General features: G+C 39.4%; 1 protein-coding gene across 11 annotated transcripts in view; it reads right to left on the reverse strand.

Annotated features, from left to right (window-relative positions):
• Positions 1 to 25,562, reverse strand: part of APBB2 (amyloid beta precursor protein binding family B member 2) — a 164,358-nt gene that overhangs the window by 44,592 nt on the left and 94,204 nt on the right. For 5 of the 11 annotated variants that reach the window (XM_030947703.1, XM_030947706.1, XM_030947704.1 and 2 more), the window contains 4 exons: positions 19,846 to 20,054; positions 14,923 to 14,985; positions 14,392 to 14,477; positions 14,222 to 14,282 (listed from right to left, as the gene is read on the reverse strand). In XM_030947703.1, the coding sequence (XP_030803563.1) occupies positions 14,222 to 14,282; positions 14,392 to 14,477; positions 14,923 to 14,985; positions 19,846 to 20,054 (419 nt within the window). The remainder of the gene's footprint in view (positions 1 to 14,221; positions 14,283 to 14,391; positions 14,478 to 14,922; positions 14,986 to 19,845; positions 20,055 to 25,562) is intronic. The other 6 variants (XM_030947707.1, XM_030947705.1, XM_030947700.1 and 3 more) reach the window with 3 other exon arrangements.

A 25,562-nucleotide genomic window follows, 5' to 3' on the forward strand; every position in this document is an offset into this window, starting at 1 on the left:
AAACAAGGGAGCAGTAAATATTAGGATGCACACAAATACAAAAACAATAAAGGAAAAAACCACAACTGTAGATAGAGTATAGAACTGAAATTTTAGCTAGAATCTAGAGCTGTAATTGAAAAGAAAATGAACACTACTGGATTATGTCTCCTGTGAGATATCCACTGTCTGGCTTTTTACCAGAAAATTGCACTTTTTTGTGGAGTACAGCAATCATTTCTAAAGTAAGTTTACCTAAAGTAGCAAACAATAACAAATTCAAAGCTAAGAAGAAGATAAGCTATCATAAGAAGAAAGCAGGCTTTTTCTAGAAGAAATTTAAAATTACCTTTAAAATAAAACACTCTCAATTTGTTAGCAGAAACATGTTTAGCCAACTAGAGCACTCAGGTGGCAGAACAAGCCAAGGCAACATTATTTTGTGAAAATGGTACTTTTTGCAAACAAAACAAAATGGAAGAAATTGAATGGCACTGCCTACATGTATATCTACAAAGGCAGAGAATAAAAAGTGCTTATTCTGAAAAAAACCCCAAAACCTGCTCATTTGCTCTCAGGCATCATGGTGGGAGGAATACAGACCTCACACTAAGTCAATAGGAGTTTGTCTATGAGATCAAGACTTCTTCCAGAGAAGGTTACAGATGCTTCACTCTGAACCACAGCAATGGGCTCGACAGGCTGCTTCTTGAACCTCCTGAGCAGACACACCAAATGCTTCAGGTGGTCCCTAAAGGCTCAGCAATAGCAGACCAACACTCATGGCTGGGGCTGCTGCCTTGTGCCACGCTTTCCTTGCTGTCAGCAGCATCCTGCGGGTCCTTGGGAATGCAGGGTGTGCTCCTGGGAGCTGCAGGAAGGAAGGCAGTGCTGGGACTGCTGGGAGCCCTGCTGCCTCCAGCAGCACCCTGCCACACAGCCCAGGAGCTGCAACAGAGGCCCATGCTGCAGCTACCGATCCTCCTTAGGATGCAGTAAATAAATCAGCTTCAGAGCTCAAAAGCTGAGTCTTCACCTGCCACCTTCTCAAAGCTGCTGAGAAGTCAGTGAGCTGATCCAGCTCACTCACCATCACTGGTGTGTCCTTTGGGAACAGCTGCCCTCAAAAAAACCCTACCCCAGAACACCAAGGTATTTTAAACATGCATAATGTGTCAACTTTGGCAAACTAAGGAAGGAATAAAATTCACCAGTGGATAAAAAGAGTAATGAGTTTCTCCCTCCCTTTAAAACTTCTCCTTCAGCCTTCTTTCAGTTTGCACAACGCACTCCAGGCTCACTCCACCAAGCAGGAAAGAACCTGCTTCCTGAACCCCGGGTACCCACTCCAAGGAGTCATTAAGGCTGCATCTCATCTCAGGTATCAGACAGCAAATACACTCTGCAATTGCATAAAACCCTTTAGTGAGAGTAGGTAAAAAATTAAAGCCTTTCACGCCCCCAGCTTTTTGTGGATTTTTTTCTCTTTTTTTTTTTTTGCTTTGCAAACAAGGGAATCAACATGCAAATTCTCCCACACTGCTGCTTCCTGACCCAGCTCTGCTGGAAACCCACAGAAGTGCTGACTTTCAATTCTGAAGGGCCATGAAGGAGAAGGTGAAAGAGGAGACAAAGAAGGAGTCAATACACAGGGGTCCTCTTCACTTCAGGGCTACACAAGATACAAAACCCCCCCATTTCTCAGCAATTATTAAGGTAGTCTAATCTTAAGATTGCAGAATTGTTTCAGGCACATTAGATTCTCATGAATCTTGCTAAAAGTGCTGCCTATACTCACTGGGGTATTAAATATTTATCTTTGCAAGCTTTAAAAATACTGATTCTACTGTACCAGAAGAAAGGGTTTTTTTACAAGTATTTATATATTAAATTGAATAGCAGAATATTGGCAGACAGAAACATTTCCTAAATCATAAGAGAGGTGAAGAACTAAACACACACAATAAGCATACTGTTTCCTTGTTGCTCTTCACATCTCAACCACATCTGCAATTTGTTAGTTGCTTTCTGAACACAAGGATAAATATAGAATCACAGAATGCTTTGTGTTGGAAGGGACTTTAAGAATGTTTAGTTCCAATCCCCTGTTGTGGGCAGGCACACCTTTCACCAGACCAGACTGCTCAGAAGTCCATCCAACCTATACAGTCCTTGCACTGAACAGAGTGTATCTTAAGAAGGCCAAAAATGATGAAAGACTATCAACTCAACCTGACAACAGGTAAGTCTCTTATTAGTAAAGATGGTGAACTGTTTTGCTATTTTTTCCTGGCCTTTTTTTTATTCTATGTTTGAAATTCTCTGGTGGCAGCATCCACTGTATTGATGCAGCCCACTGCCAAAACAGTAAAGTGAGCAGAACACAACACTCTTGCCTACCCCACATATTGCCCTCCATGTGAAGGATCTGGCTTCCTTCCCTGCTTCTTCCCTCTTGGTCCTTCCAAGTGAGGTAGGCATGAGAAAGCCCTTGGCTTCTGGCACCTGACAAGTTTTTGTGTATTTCACAAGAAGCCCTTACCATAACCCAAATAAAAAGCTTTAGAACAGCTTCAGAAAACAAACTAATTTCCCAAAAACTGCAAACAAAAACCTCTCAATAAACCCTAAAAAGACTCAACATTCTACTCACAAGGCAATGCATGTACCTGAGTGTATATATAAAGTTACTTTCTTTTGCTCAAAATACACCTAAAGGCCAAAAATTTTGTATTTTGTGGTTAAGTGAGTGTATGTGCTGATGTGGCTCAGCAGCCATGGCTGACCCTCATGCAGATTTTCAGAACTAGAAAAGAGGAGGACCCAGTAACATGTGACACATACCAGGGTCCACTCAGCATCAGTGGAGCAGAAGTTATAAATACACAAATGTGGAGTGGGAGAGAGGTGGAAGTCTGAGCATGCCTGCATGTCTGTCAGCAGCTGGATTGTCAGAGATCCACTTCATGTTTTATTATAGGTTACTTTTTTCCTCTTTCATTATTTAGAGGTTCTTCTTGCTGAGAAGACTGGGGTTCACAAACCCCAGCAGAAACAAACCACCTAGTGTCTCCAGTCAGATATGACCTAATTTTTACCATGGCTGGCTGAGTTAGGTGTGACAGCAGAACTGCTTGGAACTCTAACACATTAACCCAGCATCATGGTCCCCTGCCTCCCACCAATGACACTGAAAGCCAAGAGACAAAGTACTTCCTCTGACCCCAAAGAGCTTTGATAATGCACTCTATTGTCTTCTGGAGCTAACACCTAGAGGCAAACCAAGCCAAGCCAAAAAACAGTGTGTAGTTTTCTTCATTAAGACCCTATGAGCTCATTCCTGGCAATGCCAGTTTGTAATGCATCTCTTCTCAAGGCTTAGAGATAATTGGTGGCAGTTAATAATTATTGGCCTGTCATAATTTCACAGTAATCCCAGTGTCAACTTTTGTCTTACAGTAGTTTATCAAATTTATTTTCTCTCTTAGAGAAAGTTTTCTGTGCCTGGTCTGGCTGTCTGCTTGCCCCCAGACTCTTTTCAAGAGCTGGCAAAGAAAAACAGATTTGAAGAAAAACAAAAGAAGTTGATAAATACAGCAGGCAGAAAGATACTTAGGAATTGTATACTGGGCAAGCATTGGTGTGTGGGATTGGGAAGATCAAAGATACTACCACAAACACTGCATGGCTGAGAGAAGTGAATGAAAAAATGCCACTTAGACCATGGTAAGTCAATAATCTTGTATTTTTATCTTGTCTGGAGACTTCACATTTCCTGCCTGGCTACACAGGATATTGTACATAGAAGTTACACACAGGAAAAAAAATCCACCTTATCACATACCAGCCCAGGAAAAGACAGGTGAACAAAAATGAAAACACAGCTATTGCTGCTTGGTTTTACAGTTCTGGGGAAGCTATGTTTGAATAGTTGCAAATCCAATTAATGTTTTAAGGTTAATGATTTGTAACCTAAGAACCAAACTCATAAATGCTATCATCTGAACTCTGTATAGAGCTGTAAACCTCTCTTGCAGTGCAGTTCTGATCCAAAACATTGCCTAAAGCTGGGGAACTTTAGGATTGAAGAAATAAACAAACCACAGATCACACTTTTGCTCTTTGGCATTGGAAACCCTTCAGCACAGGGCAGGGTCCTGCTCTGTGCAGCTTTCCAAGAGGAACTCTGGAAGGAGCTTTGGCAAGGACAGAGAACTGTGACAAAGTTCTAACCATAAGCAAATGCAAACTCTAGGTGTTGCCTCATGCAGTGCTAAGCATGTAGCATTACAGAAAATAAAAATAAAATAATTGAGAAAGACAAAGCAAACACAATCCCCTGCTAAAAAGAGGTCACGAGATCAAGTGCACATGACTGATGGCAGAGTAGTGTTGGAAGCTGGATGGATCATAAAGGTGTGGATAGAAAAGATCCCACAACAGGGTGGAAGTGAATGAGAACATCAGTTTGAGAACAACAACTAATGTACATTACCAGACCACAGAGAGACTGCTTTTCATATTACACAGCTGTTGGCGGCCACTATGAACACATCTGCATTAAGAGAATGTTCGCCTTGATGCTTTAAATACGTGCTACTTATTTCTTTTCTACTTCCAAGGCCACGGGACTTGGTTTTGAGCAGTTTCCCTTTGTTTCCTTTTATATTTTTCCTTTTTAAGGTTGCATCCGCCTGCAGACATGTAAATCACTACAATATTTAATAAGGTCTTTTATCACAGACCACTAAGCAGGTTTGTGCCTCAGACACAGCATGTAGGTCACAGAATTAACCATTTATTATGCAGCCAACCAAGATTTCACTTGCATTTTCTTTGATAGTTTGAAAATTAAAAAAACCTATCATATTATTTTATTCTTTGGAAGCATAACATAACACCTTTCTATTCTGAGGAAGAAGTATGTTCCAGTTTATTTTCCTACTACACAGCAAGAAAGATTACATGGATTTCAGATGAAAATACTAGAGAAGATCAAAGATAGAGTAACAAGAGAATAAAAAGAACTTATGCAATTAATGAACAAGCACTTTCATTTAATTGACATGAAGAGACTGCAGTGCATCTACTTTCTCAAAAAAATATTCACAGATGTCACATAAAAGTTCTTAGCTACAAAAAATTCAAAATGCTTAATCAAAAACATACTAATAAGACTTTTCAACATTTCCAGCTTCCTGTTGCAGTTCATCTTGTATTACTTGAATTACTGAAAATGCACATGAAATACAAAAATAAGGACAGAAGTATTCAGGTCACAACAGAATTCACAAACCACTAATAAATGCTATTTCAGGCAGATGATTATAAACTAAACTCCACTAAAATTAAATATGGGGACTTAACAAATACTATAAAATAACCTTTATAATACATTACTTCTTTAAAGGAGGTCAGTATCCAATTTTCTGCTCTCACAGTCCCTTACTCATTCTCCAAGCCACTACAGTCTCATTTTTCCAGACCTGCAGACTTCAATGTGTAGGATGACAAAAGTTCCTCTCTTGTTTTGAGCTTACTACTTCTGTCTCAGTGGTTCCCCCTGGCTTACAGCCAGAGGTTAAACCTGCTCTACCAAGGCAAGAAAATGTTGCAGGAACATTGTGCTGGGTAAAGATCTTTTAAAATCCAGACATTTGAGCAAGAAATAGAATGGACACTACCATTCTCTAACAGCCCCTTCTGAAGAATAAATTAGAATCATCTTATTCTTTTCTCTAGTCTTCTCAGCAAAAAGAGGTTTTCACTTTAGATGCTTTACAGATACCTTGACTTCAGATCCTAAAGGGATGTGTTTATGCACTTTGCTTAGAGCTAAGGGTGGCTTGGCTTCATTTTAATACAGTGAAATAAAACCTGTGCTTCCTCATTTAAGAAAAGGTAGTGATATTTTTCACTAGAAACTAATAAAGGATGTTCAAATTCAGGTCTATCTTGCAGAGTAACTGAACTGCTAGGATAACTCAAGCAGATTTTGCTGCTCTGTGACACACAAACATGACCCCCACAAACACACACATATGCTTGGCAGTAGAGACAAGCCCTGCAGGAGTTTACAGAGCATAAAGAATGTGTGCACCCATTTCTTCAAAACTAATGCTCTGCACTTGTTAACTTTAACCTTAAATGCTGTATTTTCCCAGTGTAAGCTCTTCTTCAGGCTGACAGATATATAAGTGCTTCTAATGCCACCAGCAGTACTTTATTTAGTATTGTGGTGCATAATTTCAAAGGGAATATGCATGACATCCAAATTTTAAAGGAAACAAAAACCCCTGAAGAGCTCCCAACCTTTAAGTGAACTCTTGACCTTATGAATCAATGGAGAAAAATCTTCCAGCTTCACTAAAGTTAGAATTTCATGTCTCCTTAGAAGCATTATTACAAGTAATTTGATTTCTGCAGAAATTATGTTTGCAACAAGATCCAAAGTCAATGAAGTTAAATCACTATTGATCAATTCCCACTTTTCAAAAAAGACTCAAATGAAACCAGAGGCCAGAAATCTTGAGCCCTGGTGACCTCCCATATTTGAGGACCCATTTAGCATCATGCTGTCTCATTGAAGCACCATGGAGTCATAATTTCCAAACATATGGAATAATGCATAATGTGCAACATGGCACTATGATGCACATATGCCACATATATATATAAAGCACATCTCATGCTTTCACATCTCTTAAGAGATTAATATTATCCCTTTTCTCTTGGATGAAATGCAGAAAATTTTGACGAGGAAAATGTCTCATTTTTTAAAGTAAAATTTACAAGTAGAACTAAAAATAAATATACATGCTGGCTAGAGCTATCTAAATATTGCTCTGTCATTCAACTCAATGTTCCACTTTAATTGATTTTAAATTAACTTCCTCCACAATTGCACCTTTCAGCTAGTCCACAATGGACAAATAACTCACCAAGTTTGTATCATGCTGGTTTCAAAATGTGTATGTGCAATATATAACAGAAATACATATACATATTTATATAGACACATAAATACAAACAGCACTTTTGTCCATTAAACATCTGTGCCATGGAATGATAAACACTGTAACAAACTAGAACAAGTTATTTCCCTGAGCTACCCTAGACTGGCAAGGTAATGTAAATAATTGAAAAGAAATACAAAAATATCTCTCAGTTCATTTTGTAGCAGTAGGATGAACAGACATTCAAGAGGCAATTCACAGTCAACAGGCCATTCCAGAGCTGAAGCTGACAGGGGCTACATAGATTGTTTTAGAGGTGAAATGGTTGGTCTCAAGTGGGGAGCATGAGGGGCTGCAAGCTGGGATTACCTGCGCACTGCAGCAGCAAAGCTGCTGTGGAGCTGACAGGGAGCTGTGCCAGCAGTACCGGCCCAGCTGTGCTGAACTGGGAGCTGCTTGCTGACAGAATCCATTGGGCTGCACAATGGCCACAGGAAGTTTTTGTCTGTGGCACATGAGTATGATGAGCTGCTGCTTCTCCCAGTTCCTGCCCATTCCTGAGGGTTCCTTCAAAAATCACACCCTAAGTACTGCTGGCCCATGAAAAGTTTACTGTGTGGCACCAGAAAACAGTGAATAAACTGCGATTAAAAACTACTAAAATAAGCAACATTAAAATATTAGAAAGTGAAGATTCTTAATTTTTTTTTTTTGCTTAGATCAGCAGCCTGGGGTTTTCTGTGTTCTACTGAACCACCAGTTTGTTATATGGTTGTACACAGCAAGATGCTGTACACAGACTCCAGCCAAGAAAAACTGGACTGTGCACCTCCATGAGAAAAGTACTGCAGATGACACTAGCACTTTGCCCTAGTGAAGCAATACAAAATGCCACCATGGAAGAAACATCATCATTAAAAAAATAATTTAAAATAGGTATATTCATGTTTTCTCAAACGTAGCCAGCACTTCCTAGTACCCCATGCCTGAGAGGCCACAACAGCACATTGGGTGTCCCACAGCCGCAATTCCAGAGGCAAGGCTCCCTCCAGTGTCACCTCACCTGACTGGCAACCAGGGAAGCTGCCTCCCCACAAGGACAGTGGTCACTGGCAGGCACCCAAACTGCCCACACAACCTGGCCACTCCTGGCAAAGGCAGTGACTGTCCCAAGGGCAAAGCATGACCCACACAGCTCCCACCTGCACCAGTCTCCTCCTGTAATGCATTTGGCACCTGTGCTCTTACTTACCCCAGCAATAACTCCTGGTCAACACACCTGTGGCAGACACAGCCACTGTCAACTCTGGAACTTCACTGGCCATGAAGATCTTTTGCTTTGATTTGAAACAAAGGTGTTCTTATGATTTATCTTCTATTTTCCCAATCCTGCAGAAATCTCCCAGCCCAGTGCAAACCTTTTGTACAGCATATCTTAACGAAACAAATTCTGATAATGCCCCCAAACTCAAGATGTAATTCTTGCATTACGAACCTGGAAAATAATGGTAAATATTCAAGCAGTTTCCATCCTCTTTCACATGAGGAATGGCTTTGTGATGTGTTTGTCTAAGGAAGACTACAAGTAAAATGTCTCCTCTATATCCCTCCTACCGTTTGGGCACTCATGTCCTAATTGTGCAGGTTAGGTTCACAGTTAATTAGATCCCAGAGATACATGGGATTCCTAGGAGTGAAAGACATGTAATATTTTGCAGGATCTCATTATAATCTTGAATGGCTTGAGAAATTAGGCTACATTATCCTGTGGAAACCCAGAGCACCGGGAATATTTCTCTCTCTGCTCTGGGGTGCCCTGACCCCCAGGGGAACACTGACTTTGACCGTCATTCATGGAGAAAGTTTCCTAGACTTCAAGACAGACCAGAATCCACAAAAGTGTGAAATAGATTATAGAGAGTAGTGTAGGTGTATCACTTGGTGATAAATTTAGGTTTGGGGATTTTTAGTATGTTGTGGATGGAAGCAAGATGGAGGGCACAGGATGTCATCCTGGGTTTCTTCTTCATCCTTCTTCCTTCTTCTTCATGGGTTTGGGTGGCATTTTGTAATTGGGCAGAAAAGTCCACATTGCGGCTCCTCGGAATCAGTTTTTGGATTAAAAGGGAAAATAATCTAGGTGTCCTTTCTTAATTGGACAGTTTAGTCTTAAAAGACATTGTAACAAGAGATTGTTGGCCATTTTGTGCCTGCTAATGAAAAGCTGCCGAACTCACAGTAGTGAGACTGTTTTACTGATAAGAGATAATAAACACCTGAGTCCAAACATGAACTACTGTCTCAAGTGCCTTCAATCCAGACCCAGAGAAACCAGTATTAGCCCAGATATTTATATTTTATATATAGTATAACAAAAAAACCATACTGTAACTCTGTATGCCATTATAAAGTAAATCCATGAGATTTGGGAAAATGCTGCATCTTCCTTGCCCTGAACTCATCTTCATATTTGATTAAACAACACTCCAATTAGGAACAAGGTGGAAGCAAATATCCTCTAGACAGAAATCTGTATTATGATGTACATCACATCAGGACATTAGGAATTTTTTCCTAATGACACAACAGATGTCAATAGTAATAACTATCATTCACAGAGATAAAGAACAAGCAAACACATCCTCTGAAAGGTCTAATGCACGACAGTGAAAAATACTATTTAAAAAAATATATCATTGAGGATATGTAGTTTAGTGCTTTAGTTGGCTATTCCTAAACTGCTTTTGAAGCAGAACATTTTCAAGCACCTGCATCATTTACCTGCAGCAGCTCTATAGATGTGAGGGTGCCTTAATGCTGCTAATGGCAAACAGCCAAAATTCAGGAACAACAAACCAGTTTAGAAACAGCCACTTCCACCACTCACCATTGCTACCCAGGAGCTGCAAAGGTGGAATGGCAGATTACACTTGAATCAGTTTGTCAGGAAGAACTAGTCAAAGCAGAAAAAAGCCCCACAAAAAAGAAGAAACTTGAAATTAATACATGGGTTAATACACTGTGATTCCCTTATAAGGGTAAAGAAATAGGTAAAGATTTCTTCCAGTGCTATTTCCTAGGGAATGAAAACAAAAGATTGTTTTGAAAGAAACAAATTCCTAATCCAAAAACCAAGCAAAAATACCACTTTAGAAGAAAAACTGTTGAAGAGACCCTATTTCTCTTTTAGATTTAATCTACTTTTTAAAAGAGACTTAAGATGGAATAAACTCCTCAAATTTAATTAATTGAAATTAATTGAACTGCGGCTTTTTGCAGCATTTTATGAGCTCGTGAGAAGACTGTACGCAGCTGAGGTGGACTGCTGGAAAATGCTGAATACTCCCGCATGTACCAAGAATTTAGAAGCTGAATTGACTCTAAGAAAAGAATCCTTTCTTGGGATTGCTAGACATGGCAAAAGCTCCTCTCAGGTTAAGTCTTCACTTGAGCCAGAGATCAGATTCATGTCCATCCCCAAAGACAGACACTGATTATTTACACATGATCCTGTGTCTAGGCAGGATGTTTTCTTCTGGAAAAGATCAGAAAGAAGCAAATATACAATGTTTCCAAAACATATACACCTGTTTCTATAGTAAGAAAAGCAGTCAAGATTTGGATATTAAATCTTTGGGGAGCACATAGTATTTTGTAAAATTATTTTGATAGTGCTTAGATAGATTATTTTGATCTACAGGCCACTTCCACAACAGCCACAAGTCACCTAGCCAATGGCCACCTGGTTAAACCCTAAAGGCCAGGTAATCCCTAGGAATTCATCACCAACTCACTTTCCATGTCTTCAAGTGTGTTTTCATTCACCTACAGGTGAATCACTAAATTTAAATACTTGTAATCAATATCTCCTGATGCTCTCTTTCTTGGAAATAGCCTCATTATCTTCCTTTGAGATCCAGAGCATTTATTGGTTTCTAAAGCAGAAAACAGTCTTTTGGAGTAAATGCCTAGGACTTGCACAGGTTTAAACACATTCTTCCCATTCTTAGATAATGGACATAGCTAAATATGCTCTAAATATGCTCTATAGCTCTAAAATGGTGAGACTGGAAAAGCGAAACTTTGCTGAGCAGACCAATGTGGATAGAGAATCTGAAAATCCATGCCATTCCTAGGGACAGTGACAGGTTTCCCAGGAGATTCTGTGTCATCCTGGTTTTTTAAGATTTTCTAAGCCTTCTGATGTTGACATTCTTGTAGCGAACTTTCTCACACACTTTCTGTAAATAACTCATTGTTTTGCATTCCTTTATAGAGGAAGAGAAAGTTGATAGAGTGTTGGTTTGTCCAGTGTCATTGGAGAGGTGGCACTGTCACCCTCCAATCCACTGTCACTCTTAGAAAACTATAAATGTTAGAGTCAGAAAATAAACTTCCCCTTTTCTTCACCTTGAGAACAGCGGTGTGCGCTTCTTTCTTTTGTGTCCTATAGCGACAGTTCTGTTTCTATATATGGACACAAGAAGGAATTTAGCACCTTCCTATGTTTTTACACAGGGACATTGTATTTTATAACAATGAAAAAAAGACAACCCAGAAGAATTTACAGTCTGGGATTGCTAAAAGCATCTTTTGCCTTCCTTGAAACTCAATTAGGAAGGCACACATTGCTCTATAAATTAACCGGGAAGGTTACGATCTGTCTCCTGGGAAGCACCAATCCAAAACTCATTTCTAGCTGTGCATGTTTCACATGCAGAATTAGGATCCTCATCAAGCACAATAAGCCATCACTTCAAGAAATTTCTACCAAAATAAATTGATGATATCAAGAAGCTGGAGGTAATAATTCTCCTCTTTCCACTTCTCCTTTGTGACCTTCCGCATCTCTGACCGAGACACCACGGACATGAAACCACGAACTGCATCTTAAGCATGTGATACATAGAGAAACATTTGTTCTTTACTGATAATTATCAACACTTAAATGTGTTGCTGCATAAGTCACTTTTCTTATAACAGTTACATTAATCATATTACATGCTTTTTCCAAAGCAGGCATTTTTGCAGTGCTTCAATCTTAGCAGAAGCTGACTCTCTGGGGAAAGACAAGTACTAAAGCTTCCCACAAGGTGGCACGGTTCCCTTTGCTGAAATCCAGCATTAAATGTGCCATAGAGACACTGGTTTTTTCCACAAATGTACTGGCCAATGTCATTATTAAGTTTAGATAGGTTGAAGATCTCTAACATACCTCTAACAAAGTTCATTTTAACAAATTCTTCCAATAGATAGTTTAATGAGTTAAAAGAACCTTTCTTCTCTTATGATGAAATGAAGAAAAAGGATTTATCTGTGCTTGCTGCTCCACAAAAGCTTCAATCAAAGATAGTTAAGGCAGATAATATGGCAAGGGAGAGCCTAAAAGGCTGAAAATATTTGATTTTTTCAAGTCATCTGTTTCAAAGCCTATCAGACTTCTTTCAGTCTTTCCATATTTGGGGTAAAATGGACTAGCAAGGAATCTACCTACCCCATCCCCTTCCCATCCATGTGAGAAATAAAGATCTCAGAGCATTTTCCACAGTGAAGACTGTCCCTGCTGTTTCTGGACCACTTGCCATTCCTGTGAGATATAGCCATAGTTGCCCTGTCCTTGGGACAGAGGCAGATGCACTGAACAGCTCTGCCCTCAGCCTCTCCTGCTGCAAATCAGTGTCAGCACTGCTGAGCTTCACCTGCAGGACCACACAGTACCTGCTCTGGTCACTGCTGCCCCTGCACAGCATCTGCATTGGGCAGAAATCAGGCAAGGTGCTTTGAACCAAGTGATCTTTAAAAAGGCAAAAACATGTCTAGTTTCTCCTCTATTTCTTGTCTTGCTCCTCTCAATCACTTCTGTGACTGTTTCAGTGCTCAGTTTTGATTACCCATATAAGCATTATCAGCATAGTTTTGCCTGAAGTGGTAAAACAAAAGCAGTTGTGAGAGACAAAAGAGGACAAGCTTTTGGCACTGTCCCATTTCACAGACACCAGAGAGGTACCTGATCCAAAAATACTGAAGTTTAAACAGCAAGTGAGAGAGGGAAGGGAGGTGATGGCACAAGTTATTTGTCCACAAAACTACTGCCATAGTCCTCCATGCAGAAACACCTCAAGAAATACTCAGTGCAAATCACCTGGTAAAATCATAGACATATCAAAATACTGCCTCCCTTTAAAGCCTTCCATACTATAAGGCTCATCACGAAAAGAACAACTCTATTGTTCTCAGGACTGGAACCTAAAGCTCCTCACTCCTTCAACTCCACTTACTGTGCTCAGAATTTAGCACTTGCTTTTAAACTACCAGTGAGCCAAGCAAAGTACTTACTATTACAACTATTTACATCTGAAATAAATATCACAAGCCAAATAATCAAGATGACAAAGAAAATTAAGTGCCATGATCAGTCTGTTTTCTCTCTTCAAATGTATCATTAATGCTATTAAAATTATCAACTCTGTTACATACATATTTGTTCCTGCAAATAAGTAGCTTCAGATCCTGTCAGGGCTGCAGCTGTATGGCACAGTGTCATGGTTCACTTTTTTAAATTACTTGTAGTTTCAATTGTAGAGATTCATATACACCCTTAATAATGGATGCAAGCAAAAGGCAAAACTATCAACAAGGCAAATCTGGAGATAGATATGCAAGCATACAAAACTTTCTGCTGCTTCTTTCTCCTCAAAACCCTTAGATTCCAACAGTAAAAGCTTTGATTTAATTATGGTGCTTTGTCACATAACGGTCTAATTTTTCTCTATGAAGTTCATTTTCAAAGTAGGCTGCATTCTCTCTTCCAAAAAATGAAGTTTCTTGTTCTAAAAGGTAACTTCCTTGTTAGTAGCTGTAAGTTGAAGCACACACAAAAAAAGACGAGTACTTTAAAAAGGGACAAACTTGAAAATAAAGAGAAAATTCTGTCACTGAATGCCCCTGGAAACCATCTAGAGATAATAAAAACCAGAGTCCTCTCTGAGACAGACACTCACTTAGCTGTGCAAGAGGACAGTTATTACAGTGGGACAGTGGAATCTTGTGCTCTAAAATCCAATTTCCCGGCTTACATGATTTCAAAATAAGCCACACTTTCCTGATCCAACCAAATGAAGCTTTAGATCTGCAAACTCCTTTGATGGAATTAGTCTTGCATGGTCAATCCACATTGTGCCAAGAGGAGGGGTACATTTAATTTCAAAACTTAGGAGGCATTCTGCACCTTGCAAGTTTATGCTTACAACTGCTAGATTTTTAATTGTTATACCATGTATACAGACCTTGGCTTCTGGATCACTGTTGATGCTGCAAGAATCATCATCATCAGATTGTGGACCATTTCTGTGACATAAAAAAACCAAACCAAAATCAGTCTTAAAATCATATGAAAATTACAGCACAACACAAAACAGAGTTGGTCATTCCACTGAGACCTCTGAAGTCATTGTACCTGAGCTTCAAAGAGGCATAGCGTAACGTTGCTCCTTCAAACTCCTTCAGACTTGGGTCTGGGTTCACAGTGGCTGCATGCAGGTCCTAGAGATGGAGGCAATGCTATTAGTATAGTTTTAATACTATTATAATAGTATTAAGTACACCATCATGTTATTTCTTATCTCAAAGGGAAATTAAATCCTCCCTGCAAAGAAGCGATAGTATTTCTGGCTGAAGTTGAAAAGAGGCATGCAGATATAGAGATGTGTATATATATATATTTCTCAAGCTGCATTTCATTCAGTGCAGGCATCTTATTTGTTACATCATGGCAGTTGCCCTGCTAGTTTAGACTGAATCCATTCCAAGTGGAAAGACAGAAAAGGCAGCATGTTTGTGAGCTAGACATCCCTAGCAGTACCCCCATTCACTTTGGCCTAGGTTATGAATGACATTCATGGAAAAATAAAAGGGGAAAACAGCCACTGCCATGCAAAAAAACAAGGGTAATAGTAGTAAAGGTTCTAAAATCTGACAATATACTTGCCTTCCAAATGTCACTATTAATCTTTCCCCCATTCAGTACAGCAAAATCACTCCATGGCTGTTTCTAGACACATAATTATTCACACAGGAAGAAGCACATTGATAAAAAAAAAAAAAAAAGAAAAAAAAAAAAAGGAAAAGAAAAAAAACACAAGACACTGTTGTTAGCATTGATATTTACAGGATGGGTTAGGGAACAGATCACCTCAAACTTCAACTACTTACTCCACTATAGCATGGCATTTGGAGGGAAGGGGAGAGAAGACATGCCTCTAACAGTTACTTACCAAAACAAATGATCGAAACAAGGAAAGTTAATATAAATTAGGAACAGACAATGAAATTACTCTTTAACTATGATCTTAAAAGCAAGCAAAATGAATCTGAATATGAATGTTGGCCACAGCTGCTAAAGCCTTTGATCAACAGCAATTAAGGGGAAACATTAGGATTTCCATTTGATTGGTACTTTTGTTAAAAGACCCTAATGGTAGTGGGACTAGAAAGACTGAAACACAAAAAAAATATATACAAGGGTAAGATACACACAAGGTAAATATCAAATATTTCTAGAGAGAAAGCACAAGAAAAGGGCAAGAAGGGAAGAAGGATTAGTAAGGAATGCAGAGATTTCTTGCTGAAAAAGTAGTTTTGAAAAGTCTACCAGCTTTTTTAAAAAACGACCCCAAACCAAACAAAGCACCCACCCTATCCTTTTCCATTCAAGTTTCTCAAAGATTTTCAGAGGTATTCAGTGGTACAATCAAACAACCAGCAGTGTGTCTAGCACTTAACAACCTGAGCGAGGTTCAGGCTTTTCTGTAAAGCTTGAGAAGAACAGCTGATGCTGGAGTGCCTCTCTCCTCTGTCTCACCTGGAGAGAATTCCCACAGTCCTCAATAAAAGCCAGATTTCATTGCTGGGAGACCCAGAGCCACCTCTTTATAGCTTCACCAAATAAGAAATCCTGAAATTATTTCCCCTTCTAAGATGAGCTCTGCTGGGCTGTCCAGCCCAGCCCCAAGGTGAAGTGGTACCCACTAACATGGCCCAATGCATTCATCTGCAGGGTGGACCTCTCACCTGAGGAGCATTCTCAGTATACCCCCACTGGAGGAATTATTTTGTAAGAAACAACTCCCAGGAATAACCCTTTCCTACTGTGCCTTTGAATTAATTGAGTTGTTACCTTTTCCTCCCAAGTCCCTTCTCTTTGATTACCAGCTGCTGGTGGTTGTGTTACCTACAGAAGAACCTCTAGAGGTGTTCAAGACCTGGGATGAGTTAGGCTATAAGAAGACACAACTTCCATCACCAACTACTCCTATGACCTCAAAGAAGCTCTTATTGAAACTTAAACACAACAGCTTTTCCTCTGCACAGGAAATGGGAAAGAGGCAGCAAAATTTCTAAAATTTGAAAAAGAATGTTACAAAAGACAAGGATTCAAAAAGGAAGTAATTTGACAACACACAAGAGAAGAGAGGGATCTAAAACGAAGTCAAATTTAAACAGCTGTGCAAAACCAAAATACATTTTCATGCTTTTGAGGGGGAGGAAGGGAAGGAATGTTACAGGTTATTCATATTTAGCATTTATTAGCATTTTTGTTAAATCAGCAGGATTTTTGCATAATGCTTAACCCATAATTGCTTTGGATTGAAATTTACTGATTATCTTGTGAAAGAAAAATTGCCTTGCACTTCATGTAAAAGTAAGACATTTTCACATTATTTTCCTTTTTAAGACATTTTTCCATTTCTATGCACGACACCATCATTCCTCCCTACCATTTTTTAAAAATTCTCTGTTCAACAGTAATAACTGTTTTTCTTTATGCTAAATATCCAGAGTAAGCTACAACATAAAAATGGCTGAATTGATCTGTTCTTTGTTGACTGCCCTCAGCTGTGGGCCACATTCTACCAAATGAAGCAAAGCTTCTGTATATTACATTATTTAAGAGACAGGGACACAAAATAAAATGAAGGAAAAAAGAAGGACACAAGACAAAGGGCAAAAAGGTGTTACTTGGGGGGGTGGGAAAAATGGTGTTTCTAAATGTTTGTTTGACAAACTCATAACCTGAAAAAGCCCAAATAAACTCATTTCAAGACTGGCACATGATGCTTTACAGACAAATGTGACTTAGATAAAGTATTTTTATGGACTCACAGAAGCCAATTGGTTCAGATATCAAATACTACCCATGCTAGTCCTCAATCCTAGATTATACTCCTTTATCTGCCTAAAACCTTTTCAGAATGAAGCAATACAAACCCAGCATGGGGGAATGAGCTAAACCAGCCCTAAACCATTCCCTTGAAGCACAGGCCTCCAGCAGCAATGAGGGAAGCAGCAGCACACAGCTCACACATGGGTCCAGCTGGCAGGTGGACACAAGTGATGCTGTCAGTGGTAGTGCTGGGATAGAAGCATTTGGGAGCCCCCAGTCTAGACTGAATTCCCAATCTTCTGTGAAGTGTCAGGTTGACCTTATCACAGACACCTGCATTATTCTTTCCCAGGGAGGGAAAGGAGGAGCACTTGTGCATGCAGCAGCGCAGGGAACAGGAACGGAAACAAATATTGCCTGCCAGCGACTTGGAGATGATACAGTGCTGGCATGTGTCAACTGCAGAGAGACTAAAACCCAAAGATTCATGATAGCTGACACTGTCAAATTATTTCATTACTCCTATCTCAAACACACACTATGACTTATTTCTCTTTTACTGCTCTGCACTGGGGTTCTGTTCAGAACCAGCTGAATCACAAAGGATTCTTCCTCCACTTCCTTTTAGTAAAGCTTGGCATCTGTGGTTTCAAGAAATGCAAGACTTCTTCTAACAGTTCCCACTATAACTCCAGCCGTGCTTGGAGCCTCTGTAGCTGTTTCAGTATTTGGAAGTGGACAAAATCCTGAGCCCAACTCATGCTCTTGTTTTGAGCTCCCACACTCCAAGACTGCTGGTATGTTATTGGAATGCTATCTTAATGATCACTGAGTCAAAAAGCCAGTGCTGCTCCAATAACCCAAAGATGCTGATCAATGGATGCAGAAACTGACAAAAAGCAAATGCTTTTGCCTATATCTACAATACCTACATGATATCATACTAATATGGATTTTGGGGAAGTGCTTATTTCTGTATCACCTTTTACAGCACAGTACATGATCTTGGTGCTGCCATAGAACTGTCTATACAAAAAGTCTTTGCTGGAACAAATTCCTTGCTGAATTAGAACTGCCATATCAAAACTTAGGTGAGCCTACTACATGTATATGTCTTACTTAATACATCTATACTGTATTAAAATCTATGTTATTATAATTAATACATTTTGTACTCTGGTGATGCTGTTGAGAATTAATGATTATTATTTATAATCACAAACTATATTTCATTTAAAGCAAACAATCATGAAAAGTTAAAAATACACATAATACATTACCAGCAAGTCTGAAATTTTAATTGTAAAGACACTTTAAACAGAAGTAGGAAAATATTTCAAATTAAAATATGGTTTTTTTCTTCTGCAGTTTACCAACCATACTGATTTCTGGGTTTTTGTGAAAATCATCTCTAATTTACTAATTAAGGTCCCATTCTCTACATCCTACAGTTAGAAAAATAGTAACAGTAAAGTTATATTCTTCACATGTACATTACAGGAATTTATACTAGAAGTTTGTGCAGCCCTTTACATTCAGCATTTCTGAATTATTTTTTGTTTTCTAGCAGAATTACAACAGGTACAGCTCTTTCTCCATGAATCCTCTCAGAAATTACTTCCAGCATGCCTGGTGCACAGTAATGAAATGTGTTCAAGTCTGCAGACCTTATAAGTAGCATTTCTGAACATGTGAGAACAACCTTTCTAAAATAATGAACAAGACTGTATGTATTTAAGCCTACACAGGAAAAAAGTTTTAGGGTGAAGATGGTAATACATATTTGAATGTCCTTAACTCCTCTTAACTTCCATGTAAGTTAGTTTGATGTATATATGAACAAAATCAAAAAATGTTCTCTCTAAATGAATTAAAAACCAAAAAAACAAACCCCTAGGGATTGCCTGATCCAAAACTCAGAGCCAGTACAAAGACTTCTCCTGACAGAGCTGTGAACATTTTTCTGAAAATTCAGTATAAAAATAATTTAAAACCAACATTATATAATATTAGTATTTATTTCTATAGAAGTCTTCCCAGCATCCTAAAACAAACTGACTGTATTTTTTGAAGCATACTCTTCTTTATGAGAATTGGTTTTAATTTTCTACCTACATGACACCAAACAAACCCTTGGATTGTGCCTGAAAGCATTACTTTAAAAGGCAGTACCATGTACTGCTCTTTCAGCACATGTGGAGGACAGAGTGTATCTCTCTGTTTCTCCTTAAAGCCTGATAGATATTTGATACTGGCAGGATGTACAGACACTTAAACCTGAGAACACTACATGTTTATTCAATAGAAACTACCCTGGAAAGGAACTAGTGTCTCAAATGAAGCCTGATATGTCTTTTGTGATACTCCTGCCAAATGAGCCAAAAAGAAGATGCAAACAAAGGGTCCAGTCAGAAATCTTTCATGTGCAAAAATGGTATGTATCCTGTATCCATACAATGCAGCAATGCTTCAGAACTGCCAAAGTTTCACACTCATCAGGCACTGCCTGTCTAGCTTATCAGAGACATGTCTGATTTCATCCTACACATCCAAAGTTTAGGGTGTTTCATCAGGCACCACCATTATAAAATGAATATAGAGAATAGATACTTACGAGGTATTATCAACAAGTAGCTACACTTTGGGACATTATCAGGCCAGCTTAGCTATCAGCTAAACCTGCAAGTTCAAAAGGTTATTTCAATTTTCCTTACAGTATGTAGCCCACAAGAAGACACAGCAGGTTACCTCAGTTTCTGGAGTAGGAGATGGAGTAATGGAACCAAGCGATCCTTTTCGTGAGCCCTGGAGATCTGTTGGGATGGACACAGGACGCTGCCATTGAGTTGTTCCTGTTGGTATGTGCCAGTAGTAGATCCCAGCAACATCATTTATTTTTTTCCAACCAGGTGGTAAGTCTGGGTCTGTCTGAAATGAATGATCACTCCATATATCTGCTGAGAACAGGAAAAGAAAAAAAAATCACACAAAGACACAAACAGTTCTTCCATGGGTCTGCATACCTGGTAGTGCTGCTTTACAGTTCTTGGGCAAATGAATACCAGAAAAACATATCAAATTATGGAGACTCAGTGTAACATGATAGATGAATAACCTCTTGTTATACCGCTGCTCTTAGTCCCTTTTTGGAATGAAAAGTTCCTTTTTAGTCTATCCTTCAAGCCTTCTACTAGATATTTTATTATGGTTGCTTTTTTTCGGAGTCTCTCTCATTTCTGCTATCCAAATTTATGCACATACACACAAACAGACACACGAATGTCATGATAACTTGAAATAACTCTTACACTCCAAGGTACAAACCAGACTATTTCTCCCCCATAGCCACTTTAAAAGTTCTTAGACTACTAATTTACCCATTTGAGGACTAATCTGAGCAAGTTCTGCAGAAGAAATGCTAGATGATACCATTACACTCAAATGTAATAAAAAAACTTCACCTACGACCCAAACCCGAAATCAGCAACATTTCCATAATCAGTTCCAGAAGTTCACAAGAATTCTAAACATTTGCTTTTAAATGTCTCCTGTTGTGGTCTCTATGGCATTCAGCATGTAGTTCCTGACTCTAAGGTCTCACATGTTTTAAAACATATTCATCTTCAACCTTGCCCACTTTAGTTTCCCAGCTGAATAAATCGACTGCACTCTTCTCAACCACATAAAAGGCAAATAAATGCAAAACACTTTCCACAATTTGAGCCACATCATGCAAGAAGTAATGTGATCAAATATCTAAACATCACAATGAGGTATGTGTGCAACATCTGCAAGTCCAGTTTAAGCTTAAAGTTTAGGCACAGCTTCTGTCCTTGCTACACATACCTATGGATGTATACACAGCTACTCAAACATTCAGTCAGCAAAGTGTTAAGCTATGGTTGCATTAAACTGCTAATTTCAAACTAATCAACCAAAGATGCAGAGGAACCAACATACTGTTATTTATTGTTGCAATGATATGCAGCACCAGAAAGACCTAAACTGGAATTACCTTGAAGTAAAAGCAGACAAAACTGACAGCAGAAATAAAATTTTTAACCCAGGGACTTAAACAAAGAACATTTCTGCAACAATTAGTTACAAGACAAGAAATTATTATTAATTACAAGACAAAATATGTGAACAAGCAGTTGGAAGGAAATAATGTAAAATATCTGGAATAAGAAAATACCACTTAGCTGAATAATACTAATTTATTTTGAAAATTTATCCATTGGCAAAAATAAATACACCAAAATATGTTTTCATATGTTGAGAAATAAAATGGGAATTAGATTCATTTTCAATTAACATAGCTCAGGACTTCCAAAGAGCACCATTTCCCACACCAAATGACTGATCTGTGTCTATGTGCAGGTGCTCCTCAGGCAAAGGGACTGGTCTCAGACCATCTGATAAATATGGCTGAACAGAACAGCACCAGAGGATGGTGTTCATCCTGAAACACCACCCTCATGTTTGCTATGCAAACCTGCTTGAAAAAAACCCAAACAAACCTATGTGTGTCTGAGCCCATGCTGCAGAATGGCAGACTGCTGGGATAACCTTTCCACAGGCTGAGGCTTCTACCAGCATGACCTGGAGAGCCTCCCTAGTGCACTGGCTGTGCTAACAGATGGGAGCACTCAGTGTGCAGGGCAAAGGCAATGCAGTGCCACTAGAGATACCAGCACAAAGAAAAACAACAAAGTAAGCATCAACATACAAAATCTAACAAGATAGACAAATGTGCTTGAGGCATCAGAGACCTGCTACAGGATATCAGGACATCAGTGGCTTTACTCTGTTTGAATGTGGAATTATAGGTATTAAAATAATTTCCATCTGAATTTGGAAGATAATTTCAATGGCATGACATTTCAAAACATGAAATTTTTGTTACAGGGCAGCTGGGTGCTATCTCCACTTCCAAGAGAGCTTGGTGGTGATGATAAGCAAGGTGTGGGAGTTGGCGCCTCTCTGCTTAGATCCTTGTGCATGAGGAAACTTGAAGGCCAAGCAAACTTCCTTCCTGAAGAAAATACTCTTAAGTAAGGCAACATGTCTAACACAATACATTTTGTATTGAACTGGGAGTTGTACTTAGAAAAACAGGCCTGTATTTTACCCATGCATCTCTTCTTCAGGTGAAAATGAATCCCACCAATCAGCATGGCTAGGGCACTAATTTATGGACAAAAAGAGGACTCTTGAGTAAGAGGAAATGCAGCCCCAAAGGGCTTGAATTTGGCAGCATACATGACTTCAAAAGAGAGACTGTAAAAATGCTGTACAGAGGTACCAGAGAGCTGCAAGTTCTGCTCCTGGGAGGTGCAGCCAGTAATAGGACAATTTTAACTGTTATTTCACATGCTATACCCACATTTTTTGAAAACTGGGAGACAGCAGCAAGGTAGAGTCATACTATGACAGAAAATATATTCAGGGAAATCTGAGAGGTATCATTGCATCATTCAAACGACACATGCTTTGCTTTTCCAGGGATTTGTTTCAACCGAAGGATCTCATTTTGTCTCCTTGGAAGCAATGCAGCAGATGTGAGTGCACAGCCTCTGGCTAATGCAAATGCAGCTCTGCTGGAGTTAGTGGAAGCATGAGACTTTCAGTCAGTCTTTCTAGCTTAAAGAGGGCTTATTTCACAGCATGGGAGCAGAACGCCCAAGTGAGACTGCTTGTCTGCAAGGCTCAACAATACTGGCAAACACTCAATCTACACTATCTAAATGGGTTAAGTAATAAAATACCCACACTGTACAGAGATAAAGATGAGATATCTCTTTTTTGTTTCGTATTTCTAGCTTAGCTACCTCAATTCTTATGATGACTTTGAAACTATTTTTCTTCTGTTAAGATCCTCTGAAGAAAAGGGACACCATCCCAACACCGGATTTGATCGAGACTGATTGCCATTTTTTTACTTTCACAGTAAAATATTAACTGAAAAGGAGTGTTCATTGTCCAGGCTAGAAGCATGATGGTACAAATAGGAACACTTTCAGTGTTTTCCAAATATAAAAAAATAATCTGGCCAATAATAAATCTGTAAAATCCCTTCTGAATCTCTGGCCTTCCCATTGTTCACTTTGCAGCAGTGGATGCACAGTATAAATGAAGAATTCAAACTGAAAAGCACCTTGTTTGTAATACGAGATCTGCATCAAAGCTTTCTATGTAAAAAAATGCAGAGAAAGGGCCAGCAACAGCACCCAACATGTTGTTCCCATGTTTGGCCACCAATGGGAAACCACTACCTTCATATCTGATGTCTGTCTGCACAGCTGGGCTGAAGCATGATGAAGAGCTGGCCCACCATACCACATGTGTATTACAGATCCTGTCCCTCTAAACAACCAAGGGAAAGCACAAAAAGGAACTGGGAAGACAGGAGGATTAAAAGGTTTTAATAAAAGGAAAGAGGTGGGAGAAAGTGTTGTGGGGGTTTTTTTCTGAAATACCAAAATCTTGAAATGAAAATGTTTTACTTCAGTGTTCTGCATCTAAATAAAAGCAAAACTAAAGGAAAGCAAGGCCACAGAAACTCAAGTCTTTTGGAAGAGATGCCAATGACTTCAGCAGATCAAGGATTTCATCCTAAGGGAAGCATATTCCCCCACCCCACACACACACTGATGATCAAGTCAGGCACTGAAGGGAGAAGAAGACTTTGTATTAATGACTGAGGGCAAGTGAAATTCAAGGAGCACTCTCCATTCAACAGCACAATAGAAAGAACATAGGTCATGTACATTTTTATCCCATCTGTTTCCTGCAGATGGTTCAATGTGCAAGTTTAAATTGTTCGGTTTCAATGAAAAGAAGTCTCCAAAGACAACTTCTCACTTTCTATGCACTACAGCAAAATCAACAGCTTCACCTACTCAGATGATTCACACCAGTGATGGCCAGCAGGCAGCCTCACCTAAGCACCACTGCAAGAAGCATGAATGCTATCTCAGCAACAAATGCAGTACAAGTACAAATCAACAGGTCAAATAATCATAAATCAGACATGTCTGCCTAATTTGGGGAATGTTACTAAACGAGGAGTGATAACCAGCCAGAAGCTGGTCATTTGTCACCATCTCTGCTCACAGCACGTAACTGGTTGTCATGGCAACTCTGTCATCCTCCTTGCCGAATTGCTGAACCAGCCACCAGTCACATGCACTTGGGGAGAGGAAGATTCTCTAACACTTTGCAGGAAAACATGCTGAAACGTGGGATTTACAGGCATACACGTAACCAAACTCTATCTGTGCCAAAATGATTTGCTGCTTTGATCAACTGTAAAATCAACCACAATCAGAAAAGACTGAATTTGTAAAAAATCCTAAGGAAGTTTGGGATGAATTGCCTGTACTATTTTTCTTTTTCATGAGATGCAATCTTTGTCTGGCTGTATAAATGAGTTACTACAAGCAGAAGCATTCAAGCAGAGATGACTAATCTAAAGGAAAGGAGAAGAAAGCAGATTTATCAACATTCAGGAAAAAAATCCAGAGACCACAACTAAACCCACTTGTTTTGCTGTCTTGGCTTATTTTCCCTTTCAACAACCAAAGCCCAAGCTGCTGATACAAGGACCACAATACCAGCACAACTACCAAAGAAAACAAGGGCAAGTGACTTCAGCAGGGGGGCTTCTCAAGAACTGCTGATGACAGTTGTGGATGAGGGCGATGGATGATACTAGCTGTCCTGCTTAAATGGGAGAATTCTGGGGCTCTCCAAGTTGTCTGCTCAGGGGCAGTACAGTCTGAGGGGCAGAGGTGAAGCTGTGAGAAGCCAGCACCACAGCTGGTGTTTGCAGGAGTTGATATGAGCATCAGCAGCAGCAGGAAAAAGTACTGCAGTAAGACTGTGAGGAAAGGTCTGTATGTTCCTTCCTGGAAAATGAGCAAAAAATAGGTAAACACAAGAGCCTGTTTACCAACCAAAAATATCTATCAACAAAACAAGCAGAGTCTGGTAAAGTAAGAAGGAAAGACTTGGAGGTGACCTGAATTGCTGTGTCAAGAGAGCTGATGTGGCAACAGATGGACCAGGAAGAAGTCAGCCTCTGTCCCAGCTGGAGGAGGGTGGCTGTTTAGCCAGGTGAAGCAGTGGTGAAAACATTAAATTATAGACATGTAGGAAGGATCATGTCAGCTTGAGCAAAAGCTGATGAATTGCTACCTGAAAAGTGCTGTACTGGAGACACATCCTACGGCTCTTCCACAAACCTCACTATGCGACAAGAGATCAATCTCTTGATTAGGGTGCTGATGGACATTAGGAGAGCTAATTAGGAGAGCTAGGCAACTAAGATCTACTGGGTCTGGATGGAACAGGTCTAATTTTTTTCTTAGCAGCCTGTAACGTACTGCACATTTTATTTGTAAGCAAAACAATGCTGGAAACATCCAGTGGTTTAGTTAATGCTAAGCAGTGCTTGCATAGGC

Source organism: Camarhynchus parvulus, chromosome 4, assembly GCF_901933205.1.
Source record: "Camarhynchus parvulus chromosome 4, STF_HiC, whole genome shotgun sequence".
In the NCBI taxonomy this organism is placed as follows: Eukaryota; Metazoa; Chordata; class Aves; order Passeriformes; family Thraupidae; genus Camarhynchus; species Camarhynchus parvulus.